Source organism: Phascolarctos cinereus, unplaced genomic scaffold (assembly GCF_003287225.1).
Source record: "Phascolarctos cinereus isolate Bilbo 61053 unplaced genomic scaffold, phaCin_HiC Scaffold_1;HRSCAF=81, whole genome shotgun sequence".
NCBI classification, from domain to species: domain Eukaryota; kingdom Metazoa; phylum Chordata; class Mammalia; order Diprotodontia; family Phascolarctidae; genus Phascolarctos; species Phascolarctos cinereus.
This window is the reverse complement of record NW_027555514.1, coordinates 159216020-159236503: the sequence shown is the minus strand read 5'-3', so window position 1 is coordinate 159236503 and position 20484 is coordinate 159216020. Positions and strand designations below refer to the sequence as shown.

The 20484-nt window shown below is 36.3% G+C and overlaps 1 protein-coding gene across 5 annotated transcripts in view; it reads right to left on the bottom strand.

Annotated features, from left to right (window-relative positions):
• Positions 1–20484, bottom strand: part of FAM107B (family with sequence similarity 107 member B) — a 92631-nt gene that overhangs the window by 16579 nt on the left and 55568 nt on the right. For all 5 annotated transcript variants that reach the window (XM_020999748.2, XM_020999751.2, XM_020999752.2 and 2 more), the window contains exon 2: positions 1184–1367. In XM_020999748.2, the coding sequence (XP_020855407.1) occupies positions 1184–1311 (128 nt within the window). In that variant the 5' untranslated portion in view covers positions 1312–1367. The remainder of the gene's footprint in view (positions 1–1183; positions 1368–20484) is intronic.

Genomic DNA, 20484 nt, shown 5'->3' with positions numbered 1-20484 from the left:
CCTATAATGCCTAAGTAAATCTTCTTTTGTTAATAACTATTGAAAGCTTAGGAGTGTCTCATTTTATTCTTTTATCAAAGCACTAGGAGACTGGCCTGAGTCGGACCAAGACACACTTGCTGTGCAAAGCACTATGTTAAGCATCTGAGAAATTAACAACAAAATAAAACAAAAAACCAAACAAACCACCTCAAGTCATTTATGGCCAAAAAAGAAAAGAAAGAAAAAAGAAAAATGTGGCCCATAAATAGCTCATATTTAAACAGCTTAAAAATACTTATTTTCCTAAACTGGCATAAATTATGGGTCTATATTGCATTTTATAACATTTTATAACAACTTTCTTAAATGTAAAATTAACAGTTCTTTAACAAACAAACCCCACTACCACCCACCTACAGAGCTCAAAAATCTTGGGCAATAGATTTATATGCCTATTTCTTAACCTCCTACAAAATATAGAATAGGAATTCATAACTTTTTTTGTGGTGGGAAAGTACCTCACATCTCTAAAAGAAGCTCCCTATTTGAGTTTTTACACATCTTTATGAGGCTTATATGTCTCTCCTTCACCCTTTAGGATTCCCCAATTAAAACCTTTTCTCCTAACATTTAAAATCTTCAAGGTCAGAAGAGGATCCTAGAATAACTGATCAGTGACAGTGATAGCACCTGTAAAACAGATTACAAGTATGATTTCAGAGAGAGGTGTTACAAGATAAGGAGAGTGTTTGTAAGAACGTTGAAGATTACAATAGGATGAAATTTTATATTGTGTATGTATAAAAATGTACATAAATGTATATTCATGTTCCTTTGATACCTTTTAACTTGAGCGCATAGAATTTACCATTAAATCCAATGTGGTGAGTCAGGAGCAGATGAGGGACAGTTTGAGTTAACTCTGACCACAGGAGGAATGAACTGGGACTTTAGAGCTTTGGCAGAAAGCTCCCAGAGACTACAAAGAACAGCAGAAGCAGGACTTTAACCCAGATACCTAGCATCTTAATTTACCCAAACAAAGAACTGGGAAAACACACACACACACACACACACACACACACACACACACACACACACACACACTCTCTCTCTCTCTCTCTCTCTCTCTCTCTCTCTCTCTCTCTCTCTCCCCCTCTCACATACTCTCACACTCCCATAGGTCAGGAGATCAACTCACCTTTTCTGATTCATCAGAAGTTCTCTGTGAAGATCTTGATGGTTCCGGGAAATTTTGACAGGATTGATTAATTTCTGAGGCTTGATTAATTCAGGATTGTCATCCTCTATGTAGTCAGGTTCAGCCATGATACTTTTTGGAAGGACAGTGGAATCTTTTAGTTCAGGATCCTCAATTGTAGTATCTGTAACAGAAAGAAAAACAGTTGTAATCAGTCTATTTTTCACAGATTTTCATGCAAACAGGGATGTACAAAATGTCATATTAACATATATGAACAAATTAAGGCCATTCTTCCATTTATAATTTTTTTTTTTGCTTTACAAGATATAGGGGAAGGGGTGGAAAAAAGATGTGCTAATTACTGCTTGATGCCTGAAAGGTCTCGAGAAGAAGAGTTGTATGCTTTGATTAAAGTTTCAGGACAGATGACTCCATCACACGTTGGAGCTCCTGGTTATAGCCATTATCATGCCTCTACCTTTTTTACCTACCTAAAGCAGGTATCAAACAAGCTACCTGAAGGCCATCTGAAAGGTTAAGTGTCAGAGACTGGACTTGGATCCAAGTCTTTCAAGGTTCTGAAGCCAGCACTTTAACACTACACCACTTCTCGTCTGAAGAGAAATGACATAGGTTCAAATCCCACCACAGACATAAGCTGAGTGTTCCTGGGCAAGTTACTTTAACCTGTACAAGCTTCAGCCAACTCTATGATTTATCTAATAAGACAAAGATGGGATGCTGTACTGTGTGGTGGAAGAAGCAAGTTCTTTAAACTGATGAAATGCTCATGGAGGCTGATGCAATTCTGGTACTCCCAGAGGAGATCTGAGAAAAAGTTTCTCAATACTTCATCCATCCATGGTCTAGATATGACCACTCAGGTCCCCTTCTATCAGATTCTTTGATTTTCAACATCCCACCCCTCCCCAAGGAAAACTTAATGCACTGTGATAAAACTGCTAACATAATGCAGGCTATCTGTCTCTAACAGGCTAAGGGGAATATAACTCCCTTGGTTCTCTGGCCACTTCAATAGGAAAAAGTGAGGCTGGTGACTTTGCACAGGCCTCCTTCACTTAAATCCAATTCACTTGCATGTCATGGCATCACTTCCCTGATGTCATGGTCCTCATCCAGTACGAAGGCCAAACAACAACCACCACCATTCAAAATACTTCAATGTCTGAGAAGCAATGAGCAACAAATACCTTTAAGGAAATATACCTCCAAGAGCAAATATACTGGCTTATACATTTAGGTTTTTGATAACCTCACAATAGCTCAACTTTTTCATTTGTAAAATGAAGATAGGATGACCCTTATAATGGTATGGCCATATCCAACACAAACAAAATGTTTTTTTAAAAACATCAAAATTAAAAAATTTTTAAGTTTACAGTGGAACATTTTATTTAAACAAAGATATTGTCAAAGAAACTGAGTGTCCTTTAATGATTCGTAGTTTATGGTCATACTTTTCTTTTTAAAATACATTTTTTCAAAAGAGTATTTTTTCTCCCTCCCCTGTGCTTGAGAGAAAAAAAAAGCAAAATCCTTACAACTAATATGCACAGTCAAGCAAAATATATAGATGCAATGACCATGTCCAAAAAATATGTCAGAGCCTACATCCTAAATCCATCACCTTTGTCAGGAGGTCAGCAGAATGATAAACAGAGTTCTTGATAGAAGTCAGACTCTGTTCTCCTTTTTGTCCCAATCAATTCACTGGGTTAGTACTTCCACAGCATAACCCCTACAATTCTAAATTTGACAAAGCATGTCACGTTTTGTATTCCTGTTCATGACAACAGCAGTATGCTCCCACACATGGTGATGAAACCATAGAAAAGGCAGCTCTTCTCTGAGAAGAGATGTAGCTGGGACTGCAAGAAAGTTACATCAATCAGATTTTCACAATACACCATGCACTGTTGATACTTTGGATGAGAAATACTGAACTAAGGGACTTAATCTAATTTAACTCATCAGTTTTCTCAGATGCAAAGTAATTTCCAAACCCCAGAAATCAGTTATATGGTGTTTTAAAATCTCCCAAGGAAGTTATCAAAAACAAAGTTATTAAAACACTGTTTCACAATTTCCTACAAAATTAGGGAAAATAATTCCCAGATTATGCACTGCGACCAATATAAGATTTAAAGCAAGACTGAACTGGACTGTTAGAAAACACTAAAAAGTTGTGAAAACAAAGTGTACATAAATCTTCATATAAAGTATGCAAGGTAATTTTTTAAAAATATATTTATATGTGAAAAGATCACACGTTTAAAACTATTGAGGTATTAGCTATAATAACACCAAATTCAATCAAGCAACACTGAGAACTCACTAAAATTATATACCAAATATCTTAAACACAACCTATCTTAGATGCAAACACTGTCTTTTTAGAAAGCCCACTATACCAAAACTTTCGACTATTTGCAAACCTTGAACAAGAATTAATCACAATCATCCCTGCTTGTATGTGTTGCCTCAAAATAAAATGATCCTGTTCTCACCATAACATACCAAAAGCACCATCTTCATTAGCAGTTAAAATATATCATAAGCACATTTATTCTATATTCTATTATCATAAAAAATAACAGCAGTTACAATCTGGTTAATCATTTCAAAGGACACATAATATAATTCCAAAAAAGGCTGGGTTTCTTCTACTCAAATAAAGGAGGATGTAGGCAAGACAGCCAAGCAGATGGTGTTCCAGATTCAGTCTGATAATAGGAGATAAAAAGTAAACAAATGCACAACTACTCAGGATCTGAATCATAATTCTCTTACTGATTGATGTATGTCAGACTGTCATACAGCTATCTCTTGTTAATGTAGCAGTATAAATATGCTATTATTATGTATTATAAGAACAGCTGAGCTCTTTAGATACATCATCTTATTGGCTCCTCACAACAACCCAGTCAGGTATTATCCCTATTTTACATAGGAGAACGCTAAGTGAGTTGCCATTAGTCACAAAGCATTAAGTATTACAAGCAGGAACTGGATAAGGATTCAAGGCACGCCCACTAGACTCCAGCCAAGTACTCCCCATGCCACACAGGTCTCTCCATGGTTACGTGGGTGCTTCATGGCACTGTCTTACATCCATCATCATTCTCACATACAGTTCTCGATGGTTACTGAAATGAACTTTTTTTTTGGGGGGGGGGTCATACAGGCAATCTACATTTGCTGGAAATGAGTTATCTGAGTTGTGAGTGCCATATAACTTAAGAAGTCACAGACTTCTGCTCCCCTGCAGTCATTCCCTTCTGTCACTACATTGCTTAAGGAGTTACAGCATTACAACATTTCCCTTCTTTATGTCAAGGCCATTTTTCTCCTTAAATATTCATTACAAAAAAGCTGTGAAAATGTCCCACCTCCATCTTTTTTCTGCATGCAAATGTGGTTGCTTTGTAAAAATCCTTTCACAAATATAAACTCTGCCTTAAATAACTATAAGCTGGTGGTAATGTATCATGAATTACCAACTCCAGTCTGGGATGCAGAAGACTTGTTTTCTAGTACTAAATTACTAATTTCCTCTATGATCTTGAAAAATACTTGATATGCAGTAGCTACAAAATAAACCTAAAACTTTAATTTATAAAATACAAAGAGAGAAATTAGGTTTCTTCAACTAAGTATCTAGTGAGAAAGATAGCAAAAGAGAGAATAGGGTGAAAGGGGTTTGAAAAGGGAAAACAAGAAAGAGTATTTTGTCAGAGGCAAGTAATTTCATGATATGCAAGAAAAATGTTTTTAATTGAGCAGTTTATTTTATTTTATATTTATCTTATATTATTTTATTGGGAGTACGAAGGAAAATTAGCCAAAATGTGTTCAGATTGTCCAAATCTGCTACATACTTTATATGCCAAATCTTCAGTCATAAAATCCAAAACTTAGGGCTGATTTCTAATCTTACTGAAAATCTCTTAAGAGCTTCAAGGAAAAGGCTGTCATCAGACTCAGTTTATTCAATCACTAAAGGCAAATCTTCAACTTCTATTTCCTGGAGGATAAGGAAATCCTATTTTTAAGAACTGTTTCTTTGCTTCTGGTATTCATTTTCAAAAGGTGCATTCCCGCTCCACCTCCAGCTCCTGCTACTGGATTATTTTTGTGTTCTTTACTTTACAGAGAAAATAATTCGTGGTGATGAATTTCCTCAACTACATTAAGGAAACAAATACTTCATTTCACACCAATCAAGACCTCAGCTGGACAGGGCCATAAAAGCTAAGTATTTACTGTTTCATTTGTATTACAATGAAAATGTAAAAATCACGAGATTTAAAATCAGATTCAGCAGGAAATCATAATTCTCCCATCTGCCTAGACTTAGAAATGATTACTGCACAGTACTAATGTTTGAATCACTTTTTAACACTCTCAGGAAACTTAATAGTTTGAACAGGCCCAACATGTTCAACATCTACTCTAACCAATCACAAGATCTTTTTGTAAAAACTCCGTATTTTTAGATTTCTGAACTGAAGGGCTTGTGGTTAGTTACAAGTAATTCCACAGCATTCTTTCAAAGAAACTCGGTCCACACTGTGGTGTCCAATTTTAAGAGGCTCTAAAAGAAAAAACACTAGCAGTACTATCCCTGTATATACATTAGTTACATAACTAAGTTTTCAAACCCTAGGCATATAAACATTGAAGAAGAAGGGAAATCCTCCAGATCCTATCATCATTTCCCTCACAACAGAAAGAGTCTAGAATCAGAGGACCTCGATTCCAGTCCTCCTCTGACCTTTACCTAGGACAAGTCACTAGATGTGAATTTCATTATTTGTAAAATGAAGTTGGATTACATGATCTCCGAGGTTTCTTCCTACTTTAGATTTATGATACTTCCTATGTACGGTGGGTAATCTAGCACTAGCTTCTTCCAAGCTGCTTAAAGATGCCTATGAATAAAGGACAAATCACACCTCTCTAGATTTGGGGGGATTTTTTATGTGTATGTAAAACAAAAGAAATGGACTAGATAAACTTTCCAGTTCTAATCTATGATCCTATGAAGAAGGAAGGAAATAGTGTTTCTCTAATATCTCTGTTCAAACACGGAAGCTCCAGGAAGGCAGATAACCCTGGCACTTCTCTCCCATCTACTGGGAGCAGCACAGTACTCTCTGCACACAGTAGGTACTGACATGTTAAACTGAAATTATTTCCTCTGACAGTCTTCTGGCCCTAATATCCATGAGTCCTATTTGACTTTTTAATCCTGTAAGGCAGAACTAGAAATTCAGAGAACTAGTCTGAGACTAAAAAACACTACTATGGACGCTGCAACTGCCATCATTTCCTGACTCATGGGCACTGGACTATGATCCACAGAACCACGCTTAAAACCAAGTATTGCTCTCCCTTCCCTTACCAGAAGGAGGGTGTGATCCTACATATACAGTATAAGGACAGGAGTACAAAAAGCAAGCTTTAAGCATGCACAAACCATTCATTCTGTTTTTTTCTTGGCTCCATTGTTGCTTCCAGGCAAGTCCCTCAGAGGCTCTCCAAATCTCTATTTACATAGAAATAACATCTAACAGAAATAAATGCAAAGCACTTGGCAAATAAACTTCTGTGTAAATGCCAAAGACTGACATGCTTGGGAAAATATCAAAGGCATTTACTACCTCCCCACAATATGTATCTTTGCAGATGCGTCACAAATTTAAAGTTCAAGGGATGAAAATAAAGGAAGAAACCCTTATAATAAATAGAAGGCACAGTCCTGACTGCTGGACATAAGCCAGTTAAAGAGAGAGGTAGCTTAGATGCTATGTCATTGGCCAGTTGGTGGCACTAGCTGTACAGTTAAGCATACCTCCCTACTTAAGAATAGTGGTAGTATAATTTCTCAACCTGTTCCCTAAACCGTATTAGTCAATTTGCATTATAGGAAAACATTATACAACTCAGAGATGTTTTATAAAAGGAACAAATATATTTTGGAAATCAAGAGATGTTTCTGGAATTACTGCTGCTGCAGCACATTATAACAGAAAGAACATGAGAGCTGTAGTCAGAAAACCAAGGTTCAAATCCCACTTCTACCACTTAACTAGCTATGTATCCTTGGGAAAATTACTTCCTCTCCATGCATGTTTGTAAAATAAGGCAGTTGTACTAAAGCAGCAGCTTAGCCTAGGTGGGGTCCATAAACTTAAGAATATATATTTTTTGATAAATGTATTTCAATAGAATTGGTTTCATTTGTAATTCTATGTACTTTAGTTTATGTATTAAAAACATTCTGAGAAGGGGCCCATAGGATTGAAAAGACTTACCAAAGGAGACCACGACACAAAAAACGGTTAAGAACTCCAGGGGTCAAGGATCTTTAGGGGCTCTTTCCTGTGTAAATCATATGAAAACCCTATCAAAGTTACATGGAAAGAAATTACATCTGATCCAACTTTAAGATTACATATTAGCTATGTTCCTGATGCTTGCATATTCTTCCTACCTTTAACCTTTCAGTTGTCAGTTAACACATTTAGTTATCATTTTTTAGGACTAATATTTAGGACTATAAGAGTTGCCAGAACTCCTCTTACCAGATATCAGAGAGTCCTTCAACTGGTTTGAGTGTCTCTGTGTGTGGGAAGAATAGTTGTTCTCTGTTCCAGCATAACTAACCTGATGGCTGTTCACATAACAGTACATTCTATCTCTGAGCCTCCTTGTACTTATCTGGAATGCACACCCAGGTCCTCACTTCTACCCCTTACCTAAAGTATCATCAAGTCAGTCTTTCACCTTTCTCCTTTCGCACTTCACTTGAAATTACAGGAGATTATTACTGTATTACATTCTATATATTTTGTGTTTATTTGTGTTATATGTTGTGTATTCACAGTGGATTTAAGCTCCCTGAGGGCCGTGTTTAATTTTTTTGTCTTTATATCCCTATTGCCTAGCACAATGCCTTATACATAGTATGTATTCAATAGATGTTTGTGGAACTGAATTATTTCATATACTTAATAAAATCTTCTGAGAAGCAGAATGGAAAAGGTGATAGAACGCTAGCCTTGGAATCAGAAATGCCCAAGTTAACTTCCCACCTCCAACAAAAATTGGCTGCCTGATCTAGCACAAATATCACAGTACTCCAGACAACCAAGAAGATAAACTGCAGAAGAGGTACAGATTTGATTGATAGAGGAAGTTCCTCACTCTATACAGGTCTCATAAAAAGTTAAATAACATATTCAGTTTGAAAGATGCAATCAATAACTCTTGCCCTTGGTTTATCAAGAATGAATAGGACTGATCCAGTAGATATTACTCTTGTACATGCTGCCTCCCATTATGTGGACATAGTAGGCACTTAATAAATGCTTGATAAGTAACAGATTAATTCCTTGCTAGACTCTTCAGATACCATTAATGAAATAGTTAATCAAACCTTCCCTGATTCTTTCCTATACCCTAACTGCAAAGTACTGCAATGTACCTTTCTCTTCCTTGAACTTCCACAGTACTTACTCTGGACTCCTGGCATATGATACATATATACATATATACATACATACATACATATACATATATATATATAATACATATACAACTCTTTCTCTGATCCTACAGGTTGTCATTATCCCCACTTAATAGATTAGGAAACTAAGTTCAGAGAAACCAAGTCTCTATAATCATAAATGCCAGAAATAGAATTAGAACCCAGGTCACTCCAGACTCCATAGTCCCAGGAGTGGGAACCTGAGGCCTTGAAAGTTTTACAGAACAAATCCTTTTATTAAGGGGGTTTGTTCTGTGAAATTTGGATTCAGTCAAAGGGTCACATTTGAGGACCTAGAGGGCCACAGGTTCCCCACCTGGTCCAGGACTTTCCACACAGCTTCCTATGGTGACACCCACATATCCTGCCCTGCTTTCTCTCCTGAGAGCCAGTCTTACATCACCAACATTTCCCAGTGGACCTTGTATCTATCTCCTTTTCCCCTCAACTCACACAGTATATCACGGAATCCTGTGATAGCCTATTAATTAGTTTCCCTGCTTCAACTTTCTCCTTCTTCTATCTATCTTCTCCATAGCTGCCAAAATGGCATTTCTAAAGCACAGATCTGACCATGTCAGTACCATGTCAAAAAGTTCCTGTAGATAGGTCGACAGGGCTTCCAATGAACTGTTAGGGGAACTGTGAAATAGTCTAGCTAGTCTGGATCTTAACTGAGAATTAAGCAAGAAAGTGATTACACTGACCCCGTGATCTCACTACTAGGTATATACACCAAAGAAGTCAGACAGGAACAATGGTCTAATATACACCAAATTACTCATGGCAGCACTCTTTGGGTAGCAACAACAACAACAAACCAAAATGGGTGTCCACCAACTAAGGAATGGCTTAAAAAATATGGACTATGAATGGAATGGAATATTACTGGGCAGTAAGAAATGAGGAATTCTGAGAAACATGGGAAAATCTATACAAAATTATACAGAACAAAATAAGAACAAAGAGAACAATATAGAGAACATCTACAAGATTATAAACAGAAGTGGAACTCTTCAGTAGAGCACTACTAGAAAGTTAATAAAACTCTGAATAATAGAAAAACCAATGAAGGTTTCACAGAATTCTTTCCCTCAAGAGAGGAGGAGGTCTAGTAGGCAAAACACTGTATATACCACATTGTCAGGTTCAATCAGTGCATATTTTTGCATAATTATCTTTCTTTATGTCAAGGAAGGGTTTAAAATGACTTTGATTTAAAGACAAAAGGCATCAAAATATATTTTTGAAAATAAAAAAATTGTTGGAAAAATATTAATCACTCATGGTAGGCCAAGCCAATATAATAAAAATGACAATTCTACCAAAATTAATCTATTTATTTGGTGCCATACGAAACTATCAAAAATTATTTTATAGAGCTAGGAAAAATAACAACAAAATTCATCTGGAAGAACAAAAGCTCAAGGATATCAAGAGAGTCAATGAAAAAAATGTGAAAGAAGGTGGTCTAGCTGTGCCAGATCTCAAACTAGATTATAAAGTGGTAATTATCAAATAGAGTAGTGGATCAGTAGAATGGATTAGGTACAAATTACATTATAGCAAATCACCATAATAATCTAATAAATGATAAATCCGTACAAAAAATGACCAATATGGAAATGTTTTACAAAATTGAACACATATGACCTATATCTGATTTCCTTCTGTCTCAGGGAGAGGGGAGGGAAGTGAAGGATACAATTTGGAACTCAAAACTTTAAATAAAAATGTTTAAAAATTGGGGGAAAAATTTTTAAATATTCTCTTAAAAATAAAATAAAGGCTAGATCTTTTATACTCTATCTGTATATGCCTAGGATATACTCTATTCTCAACTCCAACTCTAGAATCCCTAAACTCTTTCAAGGTTTAGTCCACGTGTTGTCTTCTAAATGAAGTCTTTCTTGTGATACCTTCCTCTGTCCTCTACCATTACCTTATATCTAATTTGTATATATCTATATATTAAAAGAGAGAGAGAAAGGGGAGAAGAGGGACAGACAGGATAGACAGGCAAGATGAAAAAAATTAAAATTTCTGAGAGTATATGTTTCTTCTGTACTACTAAAGCACAGTTGTACAACACCTAACAGAACATGGTCAATAAATATTTAGTGGTGACAAAGAACCTAGCCTAGGTTCTTGGCCTGGATCTTCCAATGACACCTTAACTAATAAGACAGTTTTATAAAACAATCTATGAAACACATTTCACATAACTTTGCTGGATTATTAACATGCTTAAACTCTCCATGCTTAAGACATGATCAAGTCTTACAATTCATCTTCACTTCCCCAAGCTCCTTACCTAGGGAATTATAATGCCAATCCAACAGTGGAAAAGAGTTCATCAGAAGCAAGTGAGGACAAGACCTGATTTAGAAGTCTGGGAGGAGTATTTTAGAAAGAATAGAAAGGTAGCCTTAAGGGGCCAATAGCAATAGCTTAGTTTTCTGAAATTGTCACTGTCCTGTATATTATGCAGTTTTACTGTTACCTCATTTGGTATTTAGGCTGAAGCCTCTCTACTCTTCTAATTAATATTCTACCTACATGTTTTAAATTTTTTTTTATTAAAAAGGCATGCCCATACATGGAATATCCAATGACAATGATGAGGAGAAGTCATGGAAACTGGCAAATGAAGCCAACAAACATAGTACATTCAAACTCCTTTTCCTTCCCACCTCAAAGTCACAATATTTTTTTAAGAAGAGTTTACTGTCCCTCCCCAAGGCGCCATGCTATTTTTAAAAAATTTCTAAAAACCAGAGTTTTTTTAAAGTAACAAAACAGCAAAATCAAATATAAATCATCAAGCTCTCACTGTCTAAGCTGAGTGTCCAAGATAATCTGGAAGGAATGAAGAAGTAAAATTAAAAACAAAGAAGGGGGGAAGCACTAGGGAATGATGGAATAGGGTTTACAAAAAAAAATAAATAAAAGAACTAGATCAATTTAATTATAATCTTATAGAACTTTATTGGAAGAAGGCTTAGAAGACATCTAATAACAGCTTTATTTTAACAAATGTTTGAAGTGGGCCCCAGAGAGGTACTGACTTGCCCAAGGTCAAAAAGCCAGACTAGTCTTTGGTCCTCCAAATCCAATGGTCTTTCCACTTCACCACATAAACTTCAGTACCCTAAATTGTACTTTCTTTAAAAAATTAATTTGTATTTTATTAAATCACAATAGCATCTACATAAGCTTGAAAAAAATATGAACATGGACATATTTATTTAGTCCACAAGTTACTCAACAGCTTTCCGAATCTGTTATGGGATTACCAATTGACAAGAGTAGGTTGATGAGACAAGTATTAATGCCCTCAGACAAGTATTAATTTCCTGTCTGATGGCTAATTCAATTTTTTTTTTTACTAAAATAAGCAGAACACATTTCTGCACTTAGACCTGACACTCCTACAAGCCCAGGACTTCCTGGTAAAACTTGTCTCATACCTATAGCAAATGAGGCTCACAGACCTAGATCAAACGCAAATGAATACAAACCCAAAAAGCAAATAAGAAGGACAGCTTGAGCAGCCAGCCTCAATGTGGTGCCTGTGGGCAAAGAGGTTCTGACTTTGTAATACACCTTTGTATAAAATGGGCAAAACAGAGACCTACAAATCAAACCAGGCCATATCTGCTAATTAGCCTATGTTATCCCAGTTTATAATTACCTGAATGAGAAAAGCTTAGAGTGATTTTAAAATAATAAACTCAAAGAATTTAGAGCCCTTTCCCAGGAAAGGGCCTGAATCCACTTAAGTAGAGGAAACTTACACCTGAGCACAGTCATGGAAATTTTGGTCCTTTCTGAGTACTGCCATCCAGGTCAGTCCTCATTCTTCCTAGACTTAGTTATATGTGACTCAGAACTTTTTCCTCAGTTCAGCAGGGTGGGGCCAGATGTTCTTTTAGAGAAAAGGTCTTACCTTGTTCCTCTCTAGGCTGGATCACAAAACTCATGGCAATAGATCTAATTTCTGTTAAAAATAAACAGTCAAGTAGGCAATACTGCATCAAGCACAGAATACATACATAAATCAAATAAGCAAGCTTCTCATTTGCTGAGTCAAAACCCAGTTGGGATATTTCTATCATTATAGGCAAGGGGAATTCATAAAGATAGTTCGGATTCAGTCAAAGAGCTGCACTTGAGGCCCCAAAGTGTCCTCAGGGCCACAGATTCCCCACCCTAGACCAAACTTTCCTATTTGAAACTTCCTCCTCCCGTGGCTTCATATTCATTTTCTCTTCCTATCTCTCTCATTTTTGTTTCCTTTAGTGACTTCTCTTCTTTCTAAACCTTAAACATGGGGGTTTCCCCACAGTTTAGCTGATGGCTTTCTGTTCTCTTTTCTCTTCACTCTCTCTCAGTGATCTTATTCCCTTTTCACAGCATCAAATAACACAGGATCATAGATTTTTAGCTGGAAGAGACTTCAAAGAGGCCGTTTAAGTACAACTTCCTTATTTTGCAGATGTCCCCTGACTACAGAGCCAGTAGTACCCTTGCCACTGTATCATGCGGTCTTTTTATCCATATGAATGCTTTAACAAAGCTGCAACTGCCTTAAATTTAAAAAAAAAAACCCTAAAACTAAGCTTCATCGATTCCCTCAAACTGGCTTCCACTACTGACTTCTGTCAATGGTATTATCATTCTTCCAGGATTACTCAAGCCTAGAAGCAGAACTGGAACGAGGGGTAGGCAAGATATGCACCCAACAGGCAAAGAGATGCAATTTAAATTATCATTTTACAAGTAATGGATTGCTATGGCCAAATGCCTTGCTGTTTTCCTTTCTGTATACCAAAATTCTGTGCCTCTTACTCAAATTCTCCATTCTCCATGATGTTTTACTTGACAACCCCAACTTACAGTTTATTTGAATTGACCTTTATTTGAACTGTTGTCTTTAATAGCATTTCTTGTCTATATCACTCATTTGACAAATAACAATACCAAATACTTTGCTTTTCACATGGATAGGTCCAGTATCCTCAGTAATACTGTAAACCCATCAAGGCTAAAGGCAGGGGCCTTGAGTTCATTCTCTCTCTGTAGATCTCTCCCCACTCCTACCCCCTACACACATACACACAGAGCAGGTATTCACTCAGAATCTGTTAACCAAGACTAACTTCCTCCTTGATTTTGTCAATAACTAGGACACCTTCAGGAGGCTTGGGACAATTTAGAAAATCAACTTTACATGGGTCCAACAATGGCATTGCGGTTAGTAGGCAGATCAAGGCTGTCAGTCATTCCCCTCTGGGAAAGGCTTTCCTCTCAAACTAAGCCTAGGAAAATGTGTCAGATGTCAACCCTAATGCCAGCCCAGCCACCACTGATTCAGTTGCCTAAGAGAAATCCCAGTAGAAGCATTCCCTTTGTCCTGGGAGGTTGTTTAATAAAATAAAAGCAATAATAAACTTCCTTTTAAATTCTGAGCCCCAGTCACAGAGCCACCTCCAGCAAAAATACAGCCATTTGGCATCTTTCTTCCCACTTAATGCAGTTTTATTTCTTCAATAACAATGTGTGTGGTTAACAGCTTTTATCATATTTGCTCATTTAAAAGATGAAATAAAAGATTAAAAATAGAAAGATAAACTTTTAAGAACAGAGATAAACCTCATGCTCCAAATCAGAGTCTCCAACAAGAAAAGGAAAAGGGAGAGGAAAAGATTTTTTAAAAGATAGAGGTGGGAAAATTATGAGTCACAGTTCCGCCAAAACTCCCCAGAGGAAAATGGGCTGATGGATGAGGCAGAGAAGGAAAATCATGGATACTCAAGTTCAGTATCCTGATCTCTTTAAGATGCCTGAGGTAGATGTGGCCAAAACTGTTATAAAGGAAACTGAAGGGTCAGTAAGTGTTTTCTCTTTGTTCTCTAGTTGTTTTCTATCTATGTGGGGTCTTATCTCACACTCTCTGAGGGCTCTTCTCTTTCTTTTCATAAGCAGTAATATAAACCAGTCTTCTTGTCTGGTTAAGAAATAAATGCAAAGACACAAAGTCTGGCACAAATATTCTCATTAAGTAATTCGTGATCCATTAATATACAGAATTTAGTCTAAACAAAATCCCAAGAGACTGAAATTCTGTTTTATTAACAGATTACTTCAAATTGATTAAACTTAAAATTGCTATAGATTTAGATAAACTATATTTATCAAGTTATTTTTGATAAATCTTAATTTAGGAATTCTATGTAAGGTGTTTTTTTTTTCCTTCTCAACATAAATTCAAGCTACATAATGAAATCTGACAATCAAGAGCACTCTTGTTAATGTAATTAACAAATGATGGACATTCAACATATGTTTACTGATATAAGACACTATCATAAGGCTGACTTGCTGATAAAGAATTCACAATCTAGAAGCATGTCAAATTGTCACCTGGTGTAAAAAAAAAGTATACTATTATATAGTTCTTCCTTATAGTTTAGTGCATCCAAAATGTCATCCAGTCCCCCACCTTCCCACTGTATCCTCAGCATAATATGTGCTCCTTAGGGTTATAGCTAATTTTATCTTCATCTTTGTATTCCCAGTACCTGAGTGTGCTTTGCCTAAAACAGGCACTTCAGTATTTGGTGAACTGAATCGATGAAGCACCCATGGCTGGATTCAGTTTAAATACTAAGTTTTTCTATTGTATTTTAAAATATTATTTTGCATATGCCTAAGCAAAGTCCTATATAGAGGTTTTATTATGCAATGTAGGTGACCTTGTCTTCTTAGAGATCATGTTCTGATAGGTTTTACCAAAGTGGAAAGGTTCTGTGCATGAATATAGTTTAACTTCTCTGAAGAAACTAACTACTATCATGATAGGGATGTGGAGGAGGGGATTAAAAAAACAAAAACAAAAAAACAAAAACTCTAACAGCTGAATAAGAACCTAACATTATGGATTTAGAGTTAGAAAAGGACTTTTATCAGTCATCTAGACCAACCCCCTTATTTTATGGATGAGGAAACCGAGGCTTGATCAAGGTCATACATGGAATTAGTACAAAGGACAGAATTTTAACACAGACCCCTTGTTTTCAAGTCCAGTAAATTTTTTTTTTTACTTGGTAAATGGTCTTCAAGTGTTACTCTGGATATAAGCTTCCCCAGCCTCTTGAAACAGCTTGGTTGGCATTTAGACAAAAGTCCATTATTGGAACTAACACTCAAAGCCTTTCAAGTCTGGTGGAACTTGAAGTGCTTTGTAAAACAATATTTTTAAATAATCCACTTTTATAACTATTAATTGAAGATGATGAACAGAGGCACCCACTGGTTCCTTTTCTTTAGAAATGGGAAGCCAGACCAAGATGGCAGAGAAAAAGCAGGGACTCACCTGAGCTCTTTCAAATTCCCCTCCAAACAACTTTTAAATAATGTCTCAAAATGAATTTTGGAGCAGTAGAACCCACAAAAGGACAGGGTGAAACAATTTTCCAGCCCAAGACAACTTAGACAGTCAGCGAGAGATCTGTGTAACAGAGTGAGAGCAGAGTGCAGTCCACTGCAGACAATACACTGGTAGCATCTCAGCAAGCCAGCATCAGGCCTGAGGGGCAACTAAAGCAGCAGTTTTTGGAGCTCTCGGCTCACAGAGGTGATTACAAGTGTCTCTCTGATGGCACTGGAAGCAGAATTCTGTTCCATTGGACAAATGATCTGGGTCACAGCTCCAAGGCAAAGAGTAGCACTAGCACAACAGAGCTCCCAGCCGCAGGGGAGTAGGGACCCTGGTCACAGTTCCAGGAGGGAAAAGAGTGCTCATGGTCACTCACAGAACAGGGCACAGGCCAAGAGAGCAGTGACCTTACTCTCATCTGAATTGGCTAAAAATGGGAATAACACATACTCAGTTGGGTACACAAATCTATCTTATCCCACAAAGAAGTAGGAGGGGAGAGGGATAAGAGGAAAGGGGGGGGGGCTGATAGAAGCAAAACACTTTTGAGGATGGACAGAATGAAAGGAGAAAGATAAACAGAGGGGGAAACAGGATGGAGGAATCTACAGTAATCATAACTGAAAAATTTTATAGCAAGTTTATCTGATAAAAGCCTCAATTCTCAAACATAAAGAACTGAGTCAAATTTATAAAAATAAGAGCCATTTCCCAATTGATAAATGGTTAAAGGACATGAATTGGCAGTTTTCAGATTAAGTAATCAAAGCTATCCATAGTCATGAAAAAACGTCTAAATCACTACTGATTAGAGAAATGAAAATTAAAACTCTGAAGTAACCATCTCATACCTATCAGATTGGCTAACATGACAAAAAAGGAAAATGACAAATACTGGAGAGGATGTGGGAAAATCAAGACACTAATGCAGTGTTGGTGGAGTTGTGAACTGATCCAACCATTCTGGAGAGCAATTTGGAACTATGACCAAAGGGTTATAAAACCATATATACCCTTTGATCTAGCAATATCAATACTTGATCTGTATCCCAGAGTTAAAAACAAAAAAGAAAAAGGATTTATAGCAGCTCTTTTGACAGTGGCAAAGAATTGGAAATTGAAGGGATGCCCACCAATTGGGGAATGGCTGAACAAGCAGTAATATATAATTGTGATAGAATACTATTGTACTACAAGAAATGACAAGCAGGATGCTCTCAGAAAAACCTGCAAAGTCTTACATCAACCGCAAAGTGAATTGAGCAGAACCAGGAAAGCATTGTACAGCAAAGCATTGTACATAGTATCAGCAATAGTGGATGATGATCAACTGTGCATGACTTAGCTATTCTCAGCAACACAATGACTTATGATAAAAAATGCTACCCACCTCCAGAAAAAGAACTAATGGAATCTGAATGCACATCAAAGCATACTTTAAAAAAAAAACTTTCTTTTTCTTTTTTTTTTTGGTTTCAGTCTGTGTTTTCTTTCTCAACATAACTAAGAATGTGTTTTGCATGACTGCACGTGCATAATTTATTTCAAATTGCTTGCCTTCTCAGTGAGGGGGGAAAGAAGAGTAAGAATAAATTTGTAACTAAAAATTTTAAAAAACAGATATGAAAAACTGTTTTTACATGTAATTGGGAAAAAGAAATATAAAAAAAAATAATGTGAAAGCCATCTCAGAATGCCAGACTTATTTAAGATAAGAAAATGAATGAAGCTACCACTCTTGGTTCACTCCACTTTTCCTAAGGAGTAATGTTTCTTTAACATATCTGTAAGACACATATTTTGAGAAGTTTTTCTAGCAATGATGTTACATTTGCCCTAATCCATGAAACCCTTACCAAGTTCTCTTTGTGACCTAATGGACACAGATTTCGTCTAGACAATGAACTTGGTGTTAGACAAACAGTCTGAATAACTGCAGAACAAAACCAAGTAAACTACCCCCCCAAAGGGACCAAACTCATCAACTTCAGCATAATGGTCAAACACAGGGGTTTTCAAAAACTTTTAGGTATTAACTAATTTAATTCAGCTATTATATTTTTTAAAATCACAGAACTGTAATAAATCTGAAAGAGATTTAATCTTCTATGATATAGTAGAAAAACCACTGGCTCTGTAGTCAAAGGAAGCATATTTGAATTCTACTTAGCTGCTATGTGACTCTGAACTGTTCCTAAGCTGCATGATCTTAGTTTCTTTATCTATAAAATAAGGAGATGGGACTATATGCTTTGAAATCCCTTCTAGATGGAAAGCTGTGATCCTATGTGTTACACAGAAGATAAATGATAAAAACACAATTTATGTCACTTTGTAACAATAAACCAATCTGGAATGGAGACTGGGAGAAGAGGAGGAGAAAATAAATATTTGGATGGAAATGTCAGGGGACAAAAGTTGTGAGATTACAATAAAATGTGCTGAGTCGTAAGGGCCAGGGAGATCTGTTTCATCTCTAAGGATGAGAAGTTACAAGGATTATAACATTTCTCATTACCAAGTATTCCTTGGTTACACTTGTTAACAAGTATGCCCCTAGAGAGCACAGAGGACTATAACTGTTAGAAGAAAAAGTTATTGGTTTAAGAAATAAATATCTGTACATAAATATTACATTACATATAATATAAAATATACATACACATATAAGATATATGCATTCATTTTACAAATATACCTAAAACCTGAAGTTTTAAATACCTCCATGAAACCCTAGGGGTCCTCAGAATACAGATGAAAAATCTTTTACAAACTATTTGAATTAAAGAGTCATAGGATTGCTATCAAGAAACCATTTCAGGAAAGTTGAGATATAAAGCACAACAGGCTCTGGGGTTAGAGGAGTTTTTCCTTCTTTGAATGCCAGCAACATTTCATTGCCTTACTAGTTCTAGAAAAAGGAGTGGCTGTGGTATGGGAGTGCTATTACAGTAATTCATGGACCCATACTTTGTCACAAACCTAAAGCAAACCAAGCAGGTGAATGGGATGCAGAGAACAGAACAAAATGAAAAAGAATAATGTTATTTAAATTAGAAAACTAGCAGTGTGTTTTAACAGAGCCACAGCCCTTAGCTTTAACACTGTTAAGACACAATGATTAAATGCCCTTAGAAACTAGAATCTAGGGAAATACATGAAAAGGTAGATTCTGCCTTCTGAGTGAGTAAGATAAGAAATGTTTGGTGTATTTCAAAAAACCATGGTTTTAGAACACCTACAATTTTCCTACCTGAAAATTCACCTCTATTTTAAGAGGCAATATAATGTAGGAAACTCATTGGACTCAAAGAGAAGAGCCCAAGTGATCCAACCATTTTGGAAAGCAATTTGGAACTATGCCCAAAGGGCTATAGAACTGTGCATACTGTTTGATCCAGCAACACCACTACTACGTCTGCATCCCAAAGAGAGCATAAAAAAGGGAAAAGGACCCACATGTACAAAAATATTTATAGCAGTTCTTTTTGTGGTGGCAAAGAATTGGAAATTGAGAGGATACCCATTAATTGGCGAATGGCCAAATAAGTTGTGATATATAAATGTAATGGAATATTATTGTGATATAAGAAATGATAAGCAGGCAGATTTCAGAAAAAACGTGGAAAGACTTACATGAACTGATGCCAAGTGAAGTAAGCAGAACCAGGAGGCCATTGTATACAGTAACAGCAACACTGTGTGATCATCAGCTATGACTGACTTAGCTCTTCTCAGCAATACAATGATAAAGACAATTCCAAAAGAGTCATGATGGAAAATGCTAACCACACTCAGAGAAAGAACTATGGAGTATGAATGCAGATCGAAGCATACTATTTTCACTTTTTGTTTTTTCTTTCTGGTGATTTTTCCTTTTTGTTCTGATTCTTCTTTCACGACATGACTAATGTGGAAATATGTTTAATATGATTTACATATATAACCTATATCAGATTGCTTGCTGTCTTGGGAAGGGGAGAAAAGGAGGGAGAAAAATTTGGAACTCAAAATCTTACAAAAATGTAAAAAACTTATTGTTACATGTAATTGGAAAAAAAATAAAATACTATTAAAAGGAAAAACAAACAAAAAACAATAAAGAGAAAAGTCTTACATTCTAGTCTCAATTCTGCACTTAGCTTGCTATGGTTACCCTGAGCTGCTGTGGGGTGAAAAAAAAACCCACTGCCCAGTGGCCCACAGAAAGGTAAGAAGCCTCTAGAGCCCACTGGTAGGTCCATACTTGAAACTATTATAGCATGGAAGGACCAAAACCATTGA